Genomic DNA, 14799 nt, shown 5'->3' on the forward strand with positions numbered 1-14799 from the left:
CCAAGGGTTTAATGTCCATTTAGGAATCGGATGGCAGAGGGGAAGAAGCTGTTCCTGAATCGCTGAGTGTGTGCCTTCAGGCTTCTGTACCTCCTACCTGATGGTAACAGTGAGAAAAGGGCATGTCCTGGGTGCTGGAGGTCTTTAATAATGGACACTGTCTTTCTGAGACACCGCTCCTTGAAGACATCCTGGGTACTTTGTAGGCTAGTACCCAAGATGGGGCCGACTAAATTTACAACCCTCTGCAGCTTCTTTCAGTCCTGTGCAGTACCCCCCCCCCCCATACCAGACAGTGATGCAGCCTGTCAGAATGCTCTCCACGGTACAACTATAGAAGTTTTTGAGTGTTTTTGTTGACATACCAAATCTCTTCAAACTCCTAATGAAGTATAGCCACTGTCTTGCCTTCTTTATGACTGCACCAATATGTTGGGACTTTGTTAGGTCCTCAGAGATCTTGACACCCGTGAACTTGAAGCTGCTCACTCTCTCCCCTTCTGATCCCTCTATGAGGATTGGTATGTGTTCCTCCTACTTACCCTTCCTGAAGTCCACAATTAGCTCTTTTGTCTTACTGACGTTGAGTGCCAGGTTGTTGCTGTGACACCACTCCACTAGTTGGCATATCTCACTCCTGTACGCCCTGTCATCACCACCTGTGATTCTACCAACAATGGTTGTATCATCAGCAAACTTACAGATAGTATTTGAGCTATGCCTAGCCACGCAGTCATGGGTATAGAGAGAGTAGAGCAGTGGGCTAAGCACACACCCCTGAGGTGCACCATTGTTGATTGTCAACGAGGAAGAGATGCTATCACCAATCCGTACAGATTGTAGTCTTCCGGTTAGGAAATCGAGGATCTAATTGCAGAGGGAGGTACAGGTGTATAGATGAGGCGTATAGATATGATAAATGCAAGCAGGCTTTCTCCTCGGAGGTTGGGTGAGACCACAACTGGAGGTCATGGGTGAAGGGTAAAAGGTGAAATGTTTAAGGCTGGGGTTCCCAACCTGGGGCCCACGGACCCCTTGCTTAATGGTATTGGTTAATGGCCTAAAGAAGTTTGGGAACTCCCAGTTTGAGGGGAAACGTCACTCGGAGGGTGATGAGATTGTGAAACAAGCTGCCAGCGTAAGTGGCAGATGCAACTTTGATTTCAACGTTTAAGACCATAAGACACAGGAGCAGAATTAGTTCCATTCAGCCCAACGAGTCTGCTCCACCATTCCATCATGGCTGATCCCAGATCCCGCTCAACCCCATACACCTGCCTTCTTGCCATATCCTCTGATGCCAGAAGTTTGGATTAGTACATGGATGGGAGAGGTATGGAGGGCTATGATCCAGATGCAGGTCAATGGTCTGGATGCAGGTCGATAGGACTAGGCAGTTTAAATGGTTTGTCGTAGACTAGATGGGTGAAGGGGCCTGTTTCTGTGCTGTACTTTTCTATGGCTCTATGACTAATAAATGGAATATCAGAATGACACAGGGTGATGGATTTGTGAATTGTACCTTTGCCAGCTCTTTGATAAAGTCATCCAATTAGTTACACTTTCAGCTTTCCCTCGAGGTGTCACAATCAAAGACACAGTAGTACAGCTGGTAGAGCTGCCCCCAGACAGTTCCATTGACCTGGGTTTGATCCTGCTGTCTGTACAGACTGTGCACATTCTCCCTCTGGCTCTGTGGCTTTCTCCTGGGTGCTCTGCTTCCCTCCCATTAGGTCATTAGGTTAACTAGATAAATCACCCCCAGTGTGCAGTTGAATAGTAGAATCTTGGGCGAGGGTTGATCAGGACATAGTGACTGGAGGGGGTCCGGAGGAAGTTCTCAAGAATGATCCTGAGAGTGAAAAGGTTAACATATGAAGAGTGTCTAATGGCTCTGGGCCTGTACTTAACTTACTAGAGATTAGAAGAATGAAGGGAGTATCTCACTGAAACCTAGCAATTATTGAAAGGCCCAGATAGAGTAGATGTGGAAAGGATATTTTCCACAGTGGGGGAATCCAGGATGAGAGAGCACAGATCAGATTAAACATAGAAACATAAAAAACATAGAAAACCTATAGGATAATACAGACCCTTCAGCTCACAATGCTGTGCCGAACACGTCCTTACTTTAGAAATTACCTAGGGTTACCCATAGCCCTCTATTTTTCTAAGCTCCGTATACCTATCCAGGAGTCTCTTAAAAGATCCTATTGTATCTCCCTCCACCAACGTCGCTGGCAGCCCATTCCACCCACTCACTACACGGAGTAAAAAAAAAACTTACCCCTGACAGCTCTGTACCTACTTCCAAGCACCTTAAAACTGCGCTCTCTCGTGTTAGCCATTTCAGTCCTGGGAAAAAGCCTCCGACTATCCACAGGATCAATGCCTCTCATCATCTTATATACCTCTATCAGGTCACCTCTCATCCTCTGTCACTCCAAGGAAAAAAAGCGGAGTTCACTTAACCGATTCTCATAAGGCATGTTCCCCAATCCAGGCAACATCCTTGTAAATCTCCTCTGCACCCTTTCTATGGTTTCCACATCCTTCCTATAGTGAGGCGACCAGAACTGAGCACAGTCCTCCAAGTGGGGTCTGACCAGGGTCCGATATAGCTGCAACATTACCTCTCAGCTCTTAAACTCAATCCCATGATTGATGAAGACCAGTGCACCGTATGCCTTCTTAACCACAGAGTCAACCTGCGCAGCAGCTTTGAGTGTCCTATGGACTCGGACCCCAAGGTCCCTCTGATCCTCCACACTGCCAAGGGTCTTACCATTAATACTATTTTCTGCCATCATATTAGAAGGAGATTCTTTTAGAACAGAGATAGGAGGAATTTTGTTGGCTAGAGAGTAGTGAATCTGTGGAATTCATTGCCTCAGATAGCTGTGGAGGCCAAGTCATTGAGTATATTTAAAGCAGCGGTTGATAGGTTCTTGATTAGTAAGGGCATCTAAGGTTATGGTGAGAAGGCAGGAAAATGAGTTGAGAGAGATAATAAATCAACCATAATGAAATAGCGGAGCAGACTCGATGGGCCGAATGGCCTAATTATGCTCCTATGTTTTATGGTGAGATTTAAATGGGTGTATGGTGGTGGGTGCAGAATTTGTGGGTTGATGGGCCTGTTTCTGTGATTCATGAGAGACCTCTGTTATACTGTAATACCCCCCTCGAGCTTTGAAACTAAATGTTAAGCTGTGGCACCTTCTTGATTTCAGACTCGCCATACAGATAGACGAGAATGAGGCCTTAAAGACAGGCTTGCACAGCACTTTAAAGGCCAAAGAAGAGGATCTGAAATTGTATCATGACATGTTGAGCCAAGTGAAGCAAGTCTTCCTACAAGCTCTTCGACAGCATAAAGAAAAGAATTAACTCCACTACTTCAAATGAACCATGATGTTGGTTTGGAGGTGACTAAAACATCTTGCATCTAAGAACTAGCAGTGAAAAGAGGAAAGACCAAAGCCAATTCAGTAACATGTCACTGAAAAGCAACGAGTACAGATGCTGGAAATCTGATATCAACCTGACTACTGAGTATCTCTGACATTTTCTTTTTTTTACTTTTGTAGCAGATTAGTTTGGACTGTTGCTGACTAGACTGGGCTAATTGGGTATTATATACAGATATTTAGCTTGCTTTTTTCTTTTATATTTCAAATTAATTAGCAGTTGAAATCATGCAAAAGAGGTCTGCCATTAAAAACGTCTGTGCATTTCTCCTGTTACAGTATCTGACTCTCTCCAGGATGCCTTATAACGTTTTTGTTTTGTTACATAGGCAAAAAGCATTTTTTCCCCAAACGTTAACTGATCAAACCAGTGGCACGGAGAATGCAGCAAAAAGAAACCACACACCTGCATGAGGAAAGGCTGATACAACAGATTCTAAGAACAACATACATCAAAGTTGCTGGTGAACGCAGCAGGCCAAGCAGCATCTATAGGAAGAGGTGCAGTCGATGTTTCAGGCCGAGACCCTTCCTATAGATGCTGCTTGGCCTGCTGCGTTCACCAGCAACTTTGATGTATGTTGCTTGAATTTCCAGCATCTGCAGAATTCCTGTTGTTTGCGTTTAGATTCTAAGAACTGTAGCTTTTGAATTGATGCCACAATTATTGTCAAAATGAACTCAATATCCCATTTATCATTGTGTGCAACCATGTGTCAATGTTACACTACTGGTCTACTTTGAAGAAAGTAGACAAATACAGAAGTTAGAGATTTTCTCATATTTCTTTAAGGAGGTGAGTATGCTGGCTCTCAGACTAAAAGTCCAAAGCATGATAGAGTTCTTCGCAACAGTTCACACTGAAAGCTTGTCAAACAGCTTCAGATGAGCATTGATAACAGTCTCTGTGTATAGTTCCTATCAGCTCAAAGGGGGAAAAACTAGTCTGAGAAGACATGGACACTTGTCCTTGCACCTGGACTGAGATATCTCGACCAGCAAACTCTGATTGGTATACAGTGCACTTTGTGTTGCTCCAAAGACGTACGTATACACGGCAAGAGAGTCATGCTCCCAGCATTCGCCTCCCTCCATCTCAGTGAAGACTCATACACTCAGAAGGAATGCAGGTAACTTCTTGCAAAGCAGGTTTGCTAAGCATCATTTAGATATAAATATACCTTCATACCATGAAACAGGAAGTTATCATACAACTTTTTTGAGATATAAAATGCTATTTGATGAATAATAAATTAAGGGGGAGATGTTACAAGACTTGAGTATCTTAAGGTGAAGAAAATTGAGATGTTTTAGTTATTAAAGCAAACACACAAAATCCTGGTGGAATGCAGCAGGCCAGGCAGCATCTATAGGAAGAAGTACAGTCGACATTTCGGGCCGAGACCCTTCGTCAGGACTAACTGAAAGAAGAGATAGTAAGACATTTGAGAGGGGGAGGGAGAGATCCGAAATGATAGAAGAAGACAGGAGGGGGAGGGATGGAGCCAAGAGCTAGAATGTTGATTGGCAAGAGGGACACCAGACTGGAGAAGGGAGAGGATCATGGGACGGGAGGCCTAGGGGGAAAGAAAGAGGGAAGGAAGCACCAGAGGAAGATGGAGAGCAGGCAAGGAGTTATTGTGAGAGGGACAGAGAGAAGAAAAAAAGGGAATAAATAAATAAAGGGATGGGGTAAGAAGGGGAGGAGGGGCATTAATGGAAGTTAGAAAAATCAATGTTCATGCCATCAGGTTGGAGGCTACCCAGACGGAATGTAAGGTGGTGTTCCTCCAACCTGAGTGTGGCTTCATCTTTACAGTAGAGGAGGCCGTGGATAGACATATCAGAATGTGAATGGGACATGGAATTAAAATGTGTGGCCACTGGGAGATCCTGCTTTCTCTGGCGGACAGAGCGCAGGTGTCCAGCGAAACGGTCTCCCAGTCTGCATCGGGTATCGCCAATATATAGAAGGCCGCACCGGGAGCACCGAACACAGTATTAGTTTCTTTCGTTTCAGAAGTTCAGTAATTTACAATGTCATTACATTATTTAAAAATGACAAAGAAATAGGAGATTATTACTGATCCATGACAATCAGAATCAGGTTTATTATCACCGGCACGTGACGTAAAATTTGTTAACTTAGCAGCAGCAGCTCAATGCAATACATAATCTAGCAGAGAGAGAAAAAAAATTAAAACGTAATAAACAAATTAATTATGTATATTGAATAGATTTTTTAAAATGTGCAAAAACAAAAATACTGTATATTTAAAAGTGAGGTAGGGTCCAAAGCTTCAATGTCCATTTAGGAATCGGATGGCAGAGGGGGAAGAAGCTGTTCCTGAATCGCTGAGTGTATGCCTTCAGGCTTCTGTACCTCCTACCTGATGGTAACAGTGAGAAAAGGGCATGCCCTGGGTGCTGGAGGTCCTTAATAATGAACGCTGCCTTACTGAGACACTGCTCCCTGAAGATGTCCTGGGTACTTCGTAGGCTAGTACCCAAGATGGAGCCGACTAGATTTACAACTCTCGGTCTCTACATACACATGGTTTTACCTCATTTCTTAATACTTTTGGTAATCAAAAATCTTTTCACTATCAGATTTGAGATTGATAATTACATCTAATATTCGTTATGGGAGTTTGTTAAAAATATCTATCTTTGTTTTTGTAAAAATGTTTCTTGTCTTCTTCTCTTAAAGTCCTGGCTTTTATTTTTAGGCAATGCCTCCTAGACCTAGATTCACCAATATTCTCTAACTACTCATGTAAACTTCTATCAAATCACTCCCTAAGCCATGAAATGCAATGCTATATTTTGGACACAAAATCTGCAGGTGCTGGAAATTTTGAGCAATGCACACAAATTGCTGGAGGAACTCAGCAGGTCGGGCAGCATCGCTGGAGGGGATCAAAGACCTCAGCCCGAAATGTCGACTGTTTATTCCTCTCCATGGATGCTGCCCGACCTTTTGCGTTCTCCAGCATTTTTTGTGTATTGTGCAATGCTGTATCTGTAATCTCACTTCCAAATTTAACCCTTGGAGTGCAAGGTATCATGCTGGTAAATGCCCACCTCAGCCCTTAGAAGCTAGTATGTCCTTTGTAGTGGTCAGAATTTCTCACAGTCTGTCAAGGTCTGTCACAGCTCTAGGTTATATGTACATAATAGACAAGAAATAAAAATGAAAGAACACAAGAAGTAGGAGCAGGAGTCGACCATCTGGCCCATCCAGCCTGCCCCGCCATTCAATAAGATCATGGCTGATCTGGCCATGGACTCATCTCCACCTATCTGACTTTTCCCTACATCTCTTAATTCCCTTACTGTGCAAAAATCTATCCAAACTTAAGTATATTTATTGAGGTAACTTCCAGTGCTTCATTGGGCAGAGAATTCCACAGATTCACCACTCTCTGGGAAAAGCAGTTCCTCTTCATCTCCATCTGAGGCTAGGACCCCTAGTTCTAGCCTCACCTACCAGTGGAAATAACTTTCCTGCCTCTATCTTATCTAGCCCCTTCATAATTTTATATGTTTCTATAAGATCCCCTCTCATTCTTCTAAATTCCAGAGAGTATAGTTCCAGGTGACTCAATCTCGTCTCATAGGTTAACCCCTTCATCCCTGGAATCAACAATTTGCTTATCTACTCAATTTAGTATCATCAGTAAACTTAGATACTGTACACTACACTCAGTCCCCTCTTCTGGATCGTTAATGTATACCGTGAACAGTTGCAGGCCCAGCACCGACCCCTACGGCGCACAGTTTCAAGCACTCTACAACTCATGTTCTCAATATTAATGAATTAATTAACTTTTCTATGTATTTATTGTTTTTTTTCTTCTTGTATTTGCAGAATTTGTTGCCTTTTGCAAATTGGTTGTTTGACTTTGTGTGTAGTTTTTATTCTACTGTTTCTTTGTATCTACTGTGAATGCCCGAAAGATGAATTTCAAGGTAATATCTGGTGATGTACACATACTTTAATAATAAATTTGCTTTGAACTTTGAAACCCACCTGGTCATGGGAGAATGTACAAACAGCGGCAAGAATTGAACCTTGATTCCTGTTTGCTAATGCTATCGCTAAGAGCTACGCTATCGTACTACCCTGCCTGAGGGGAATTAAACAACAGAGTCAAGAGTGATCCCCTTTCATAGAATCACTAAGAGATATACACAGAATCATGCTCTTTGGCCAAACCAATCAGTGCTGACCGTTAATTCTAAATCAAACTCAAAATTATTTTTAAACTTTCCTAAGATTCTACTGCTCACCTGTACACTGCGGGTAGTTCACAGCAGCCAGTTAATCTACTAATCTTCACATTTTGGGAGGGAACTGGGACTCGTAGTGGAAACGGTAGTGTAGTATTACAGTGCCAGCAACCTAGGCTCCATTCCCACCACTGTCTAAAGCAGTTTGTACATTCTCCTTGTGACTACGAGTTTCCTCCCCGTGCTCCAGATTCCTCTCATATTCCAAAGACAGGTGCGTCAGTGGGTACGATCGGTCTGCACAGGCTTGTTGGGCCACAAGGGCCTGTCATTGTACCGTATCTCTTCAGTAAATAAATAACCCCTGGTCCAATGGTTGCAGGGAGAGCAGGCAGATGCCACACAGACAGCAACAGAGGTCGGGATCAAACTTGGGTCTCTTGAACCGTGAGGCAGCAGCCCTACCATCTGCGACACTCTGCCACCCTGTCATAGTACTGAACTGGCACATCATTCAGGGACGATGTGGGTGTCTGAGAGTTTACCCCTCACACCTTAGCAAGATACTCACTCCTGATGGCAACTGAATGTCCTGGTTTGTGGTTATTGTAAAGAAGATTGGCAGGACTAACAACCCTTGCAATGTTGTTCTGCTATTGACCGTCCAGGAGTGAGAAAAAGTCAATGAGGGGTCCTGTCTGTGTATCGTATGCCCAACTCCTTAATTGGCAAGGAGTTTAGTAACTTCTTGCAAGTTTAATTATGACATCGAGTTCTTTGATTCAAATTAACAAGCATTCACACTCCTGAAGCCATGCTTAAAAAAAGCAGCTGCAAATTCCTGTATGCTGAATATGGAGCTACGCGAGGAGTCAAGTTTCTCCTCGTCATCACCTCTAAGAAGTTTGAGACAGATGTCCGACTCTGCCTTAAGAATGTAACAGCCTCATTTATAGAAACAGAGCAGCTGAGAGGGGTTAGAGCCAGAGTATAGCGCACAGAAAAAGGCGACTTTGGCTCTTGCCTGGCTGCTCAGTGCGGAACCTGATGTCGACTTGACCAGGATCTGGTAAAGGCAGGAAAAAAAGATCATTTTTCTAGACTGACTTCCATTTCCAATTCCAGTCCTCTGGTCAATAAGCAGGGAGATCTGGATCACACCACTTCACTATTGAAACCGCATAGCATGGGAACTGTCCCTTTGGCCGAACTGGTCCATGCTGACCAAGATATTCTGTCTAAGCTAGTCCAGCTTTCTGAACCTTTCCAATCCATAAACCCGCCCCCCAACTGACATTCAGAAGTTATTATTGTACTTGCCTCAGCCACTTCCTCTGACAGCTGATTGAAACACAGATGTAAAGAGCCTCAAGTTCCTCTTGTGTTTTCCTTCCCTCCCTCTCACCTTAAACCTGGTTAGATTGCACTTGGAACATTGTGCTCATTTCTGATTATTATAGGACAGATATGGAAGCTTCGGAGATTGTCCAGAGGAAATTTGGCAGGATTCTGCTCGTTTAGAGAGTATGTTTTATGAGAATAGGTTGAGCAACCTAGAGCTTTTCTCTTTGGCGTGAAGGAGGTGTTTTGATAGAGGTGTATAGGATGATAGAGTGGATAGCCAGAGAGACTTTTCCCCAGGATAGAAATGGCTAATACCAGGCGGTTTAATTTTAAAATGATTGGTGCAGAGTATAGGGGTGATGTCAGTAGTAAGTTCTTTAAACAGAGTGTGGTGGGTGCATAGAACATCCTATCGGGGTGGTGGTAGAGGAAGATACATCAAAGGTTTGTAAGAAGCTCTTAGATAGGCACGTAGATGATAGATAAATGGACAGCTATGTAGATAGGAAGAGTTAGATTGTTCTTAGAAAGACTTCTTAAAAAGTCAGCACAACATCATGGGCCAGAGGATCTGTACCGTACTGTTCTATGTCTTCTGGTTCTTGGTACTCAGTCTGGTAAAAAGACTGAGTGGTTTCACCCCATCTATGATTTTATACACCTCTATAAGATCACCTCTCTGGGTCCTACACTCAAAGCAATAAAGTCCTAGCCTATCCAACCTCTCCCTATACTCAGTTCTTCAAGTCTTGGCTGCAGCTTTGTAAATGTTTTCTGCACTTTTTCCAGTTTAATAAAGTTTCCTATCGCAGGGCAACCAAAACTGAACACAATACTCCAAGTGTGGAGTCACCAGCGTCCTGTACAACCTCACCATGACCTTCCAATTGTTATACTCAAAGCCATGACTTATGAAGGCCAACATGCTAAAATCCTTCTTCACCACCCTGTCTATTTGGACTCCACTTTCAGTGAGCCAATGTCCCTCTGTTCTACAACATACCCCAGGGTGAAAATTATGTGTATATTTCTAAAAAATCCCAATTTCTCTCTAATTATGGTCCCAATTATTCTGGCGTTATTTGGTTACTGACCCAACTATAGCTTTAATATCTGAAGTAAAAATTAGAATATTCCAAACTGCCACCACTCCCTGTGTAAATATTTTCTAATTTGTCTCCAATTTTTTGACCCTGGAAATAAGTTCTAGGTCCTTCCTATTTACTCCATCTAGGCCCCTCATAATTTTATACCCTTCAATTAGTTCTCCCCTCAGCTTTTATTTTGAGAAAAACAACCCACCTATCCAATTTTTCCTGGAGGCTATAATTTAAGTACTGTAAATTTCTTCTGTTTGAAGTTCAAAGTGAATTTATTATCAACGTACATATATGTTACCTGAAATTCATTTTCTGCAGGGATACACAGTAAATATAAAGAAACAATACAATAAACAGAAAACTGTACATAAAAACAAAAACACTAATGTGCACAAGCAAAAGTGTGCAAATACTAAAGGAAAAAACAAAATTATGATAATAAATAAATGTGAACATGAGTTGGAAAGTATACATCCTTCCTGTAAGGTAAACTTCATACAGTACTTGAGTTATGGTTAACTTATTGCATGTACAGTCACAGGATAATCTCATTGCTTTTGCATTTTACTGGCATAATTTACATACTACTATTTAACTATTTATGGTTCTATAACTATTTATTATTTATGGTGCAACTGTAACGAAAACCAATTTCCCCCGGGATCAATAAAGTATGGCTATGACTATCCTATGCCTCTGCTAATAAAGGAGAACGTCTTCTGGGCACTTCAGCTTCCCCATTTACCTTCACGGATTTGTGGACGAATAACCAGGGTCCTTCCCTTCCTCTACACTTCCTTATTTCTTTCATTTGTTATATTCCCTTGCTTTGTTACACTTCCCCAAAGGTATTATTATTTCTACTTCCCCGGATTAAATGTTTACCACCCTATTCCAAAGGAAGTTGAATAAATCTCTGATAGGAAAAAAACTCGCAAGACTATTGAAAGGAGCGGAGTTAATTAGATAACAGGCCTCTATAAATATGTTGGCCGCCTTTGTCGTCATGATTTTACATTAAGGATTCTAATAGGGAGGCAGAGAAAGTAGGTGCAGTGGGATGGACGAGTTCAAATTTATCATCATCTGACTTTACATATGTACAACCAAACGAAACAATGTTCCTCCAGACCATGATACACCCACAGAACATATGACACACGGCACATAACCAAACCATTACCATAAACAAGTTCATAAAATATAATTCAAAATGTATGTAGCGCACAGCATAGGTAAACAGTAAACAAACTAGTATGTTTTTTGGGCAAAACAATTACTATGTGCTGATTTAATCGGCAACATCTGAAACAAAGAAGAATGTCAGAAATAGCCAGTAAGTCAGGCAGCATCTGAGGAGAAAGGAAAAAGAGGAAAACTGAGTCAATGCCACAGGAGGCTGACCCTACATCAGAAGTGGCTAGTTTTGACGTAACTGGGAGAAGTTGGTTACCTGAAATAAATGGCACTTCTTGTAGATATCATCACTTGTCTTTAATATTGGGCAGGGTAAAGAATCTGGTTCAGTTATCTACAGTACGATAATCTCTTCGAATTTTCCTCCTGTCCCCCCCAACACAACCTTTTCTCCAAACCTCACCCATTGATCCTCCCTACCCCCACCCCCACTAACTCACTATCTCCTTAATCTCCACAATGGTGAAATTGCACAGGAAGGGCCAATTCTATCGGTCCTGATGAGAAAGGTGGGAGACAAAGGGGAGGGACTTAGAATAGACAACAGGCCAAACTAAATGTTAGCACAATGGAGCAACACACACACAAAATGCTGGAGGAACTCAGCAGGACAGGCAGCATCTATGGAGGGAAATGAACAATCAATATCCCAGCTCTTTACACCCGAAACGTTGACTGATTATTCCCATCTATGGATGCTGTGACTTGCTGAGTTCCTCCAGCATTTTGTGTGTGTTGCTCCAGATTTCCAATGAATGCAGAATCTTTTGCATTTCCCATTGGAATGATGGTCTTGGCATCCCCGATTTAGATGTAAATGAGAAGTATTCTCCTGAGCACGTGACTAGCATCTCAAAGCATTTTATTTGGGAAGTTTTGTTTCAACATTTTAGCTTTTTACAAAGATACAAAGCTTACTCTCACCTCAGAAGTTTAAAAGCTTAGAAAGAACTTAACACTCATTCACCATGACACTCAGTAAACCTACTGATATTCAAATATTGCCATGACAGAATCTGATTATCATTACCACAAGAGACTCCACAGATGCCGAAAATCCAGAGCAATGCAAATAAGATGCCAGAGGACGTCTAAATTCCGGTAATTTCTCCTCCTCCCCATGTCTCTTTTTCTATTCCCCATTCTGGCTCCTCTTTCTCAATTTCTCATCTACCCATCACCTCCCTCTGGTGCCCCTCCTCCTTCCCTTTCTTGCATGGTCCACTCTCCTCTCCAATCAGATTCAGCAGTATTCAGCTCTTTACCTCTTCCACCCATCAGCTCTCAGCCTCTTACTTTGTTCCTCCTTCCCCACCTACCCACCCACCTTGCTCTTCACCCAGTCTCACTATCACTTCTACTCTTTCCCCTCCCCCCACCTTCTTACTCTGGCTTCTTCCCCCTTCCTCTCCAGACCTGATAGTGGGTCTCAGTTTTGACTGTTTATTCCCCTCCATAGATGCTGCCTGATCTGTTGAGTTCCTCCACCATTTTGTGTGTTTTTCTCTGATATATGATCACTGACTTACATGACATGAAATATGTTGTTTTATGGCAGAGGGCTTATTGGAACTTTATATGAACTTGCACTGCAGTCTAAGTAATGCCCTGTGAGGGGAAAAGAAGGTATGAAGTAAGAGGCAGGGAGGTGATAGGTGGAAGAGGCAACCATCTACAACTGCTCTCTGGTTTCTCCCATGAAGCCAATGTCTAATCTAGTTTACTACCTCATCTTGAAAGCCAAGCAGCAGAACCTCCTTGACCAACCTCACATGCAGGACTTTGTCAAAGGCCTTGCTAAAGTCCATGTAGACAACATCCACTGCATTTCCTTCATCAACTTCCCTGTTAACTTCCTCGAAAAGCTCTAAAGTTAGTTAGACATGATCTACCACACACAAAGCCATGATGACTATCCCTAATCAGTCCCTGTCTATCCAAATACTATATATCCAGTCCCTTAGAATACCTTCCAATACACAGCTCAGTACAAACTAGACGGACTTAATGTCCTTCTGCTGTGCTATAGTGCTCAGTGACATAAAGAGTCTCTTTCCTCAGGGTGAAAATGTCAAACGTTAGAGGTAAATACAGGTACTGAGATACAGTGGAAAAACTTGTTTTGCATCCCATCCATACAGATCAGTTCATTACACAGGGCATTGAAGCGGTACAAGGTAAAACAATAACAGGGTGTAGAATAAAGTGTTACAGTTACAGAGAAAATGTAGATCATGCAGACAGTGCAATGTAAGGCCCTAATGAGAACTTGTGAGGTCAAGAGCCCACTTTGTGCTAGGGGATCGTTCAATAGTCCTATAAAAGCAGAGTAGAAGCTGTCCATGAGCCTGTTGGTATGTGCTTCCAGGCTTTTGCATCTTCTGCAGGATGGGAGGAGGGAAAGAGAGAACGTTCAGGCTGGGTAGGTCTGATTATGCTGGCTGCTTTACCGAAGTAGCAAGAAGCATAGTTAGAGTCCATGGAGGGGAGACTGGTTTTCATGATGAGCTCAGCCATGTTTCTCATGGCAATTATGCATCCAAATGGAATGTTTCTATGGTGTAGTGATAAAAATTGGTCAGGATCAGCAGGGACATGTCAAATTTATTTAGTCTCCTGAGGAACAGAGGCGCTTGTGAGCTTTCTTGACCATGGCATCTTATGGTTGGACGAGGACAGATGATGGTCACTCCTAGGAACTTGCCCAAGTTCTCAACTCTCTCAACCTTGACACTATTGATGTAGATAGAAGCATGTCTACCACCCCCTCTTATTAAAGTCAATGATTATTGCTTTGTGACATTGAGAGAAAGATTGTTGTCATGACACCATGTTACTAGGCTCTCTATCTACTTGCTGTTCTGCACCTCATCATTATTTTTGTACGGCCCACTGTGGTGGTACCCTTTGAAAACTTGTAGATGGAGTGAGAGCAGAATCTAGCCACAGAATCAAGAGTGTACAGGGAGTAGAGTAGGGTGCTGAGAACACTGCCTTGGTGGTGAGGACGGGGGAGGCGGCACAGTGTTGAGAGAAATTATGACAAAGGTGTGGCTGCCTATCCCTACGACTGCAGTCTGTTGGCCAAGTCAAGGACCTGATTGCAGAAGTAAGTGTTGAGCCCAGGTTTAGGAATTTAGAGATGAGTTTGATTGAATTATAGTACGGATAGCAATCAATAAACAACAGTCTACATTGGTCATAAACAAGCGAAAATCTGCAGATGCTGGAAATCCGAGCAACACACAAAATGCTGGAGGAACTCAGCAGGCCAGGCAGCATCAATGTAAAAGAGTACAGTCAATGATTCAGGCCAAAACCCTTCAGCGGGACTGTTGTTTGAGTCTAACATTGCTGTCTAGATGCTCCACACATACACGTAGGGCCATGGAGATGGCGTCCGCAGCCGACCTGTTGCAGTTTTAAGCTAATTGCAGTGGGTTGAGGTTGTCTGG

The 14799-nt window shown here is 42.7% G+C and overlaps 1 protein-coding gene and 1 long non-coding RNA gene across 6 annotated transcripts in view; one reads left to right on the forward strand and one right to left on the reverse strand.

Annotated features, from left to right (window-relative positions):
- The window catches only part of ccdc13 (coiled-coil domain containing 13), an 80300-nt gene extending 76337 nt beyond the window's left edge, over positions 1-3963 (forward strand). For 3 of the 4 annotated variants that reach the window (XM_063044528.1, XM_063044530.1, XM_063044531.1), the window contains one exon: positions 3234-3963. In XM_063044528.1, coding sequence (XP_062900598.1) covers positions 3234-3390 — 157 coding nt within the window. In that variant the 3' untranslated portion in view covers positions 3391-3963. The remainder of the gene's footprint in view (positions 1-3233) is intronic. The other variant, XR_010017458.1, reaches the window with a different exon arrangement.
- LOC134344548 (uncharacterized) overlaps positions 1-14799 on the reverse strand; it is a 147716-nt gene that overhangs the window by 59116 nt on the left and 73801 nt on the right. The gene's annotated exons all lie outside the window — the stretch shown is intronic.

This window comes from Mobula hypostoma, chromosome 3 (genome assembly GCF_963921235.1).
Source record: "Mobula hypostoma chromosome 3, sMobHyp1.1, whole genome shotgun sequence".
NCBI classification, from domain to species: domain Eukaryota; kingdom Metazoa; phylum Chordata; class Chondrichthyes; order Myliobatiformes; family Myliobatidae; genus Mobula; species Mobula hypostoma.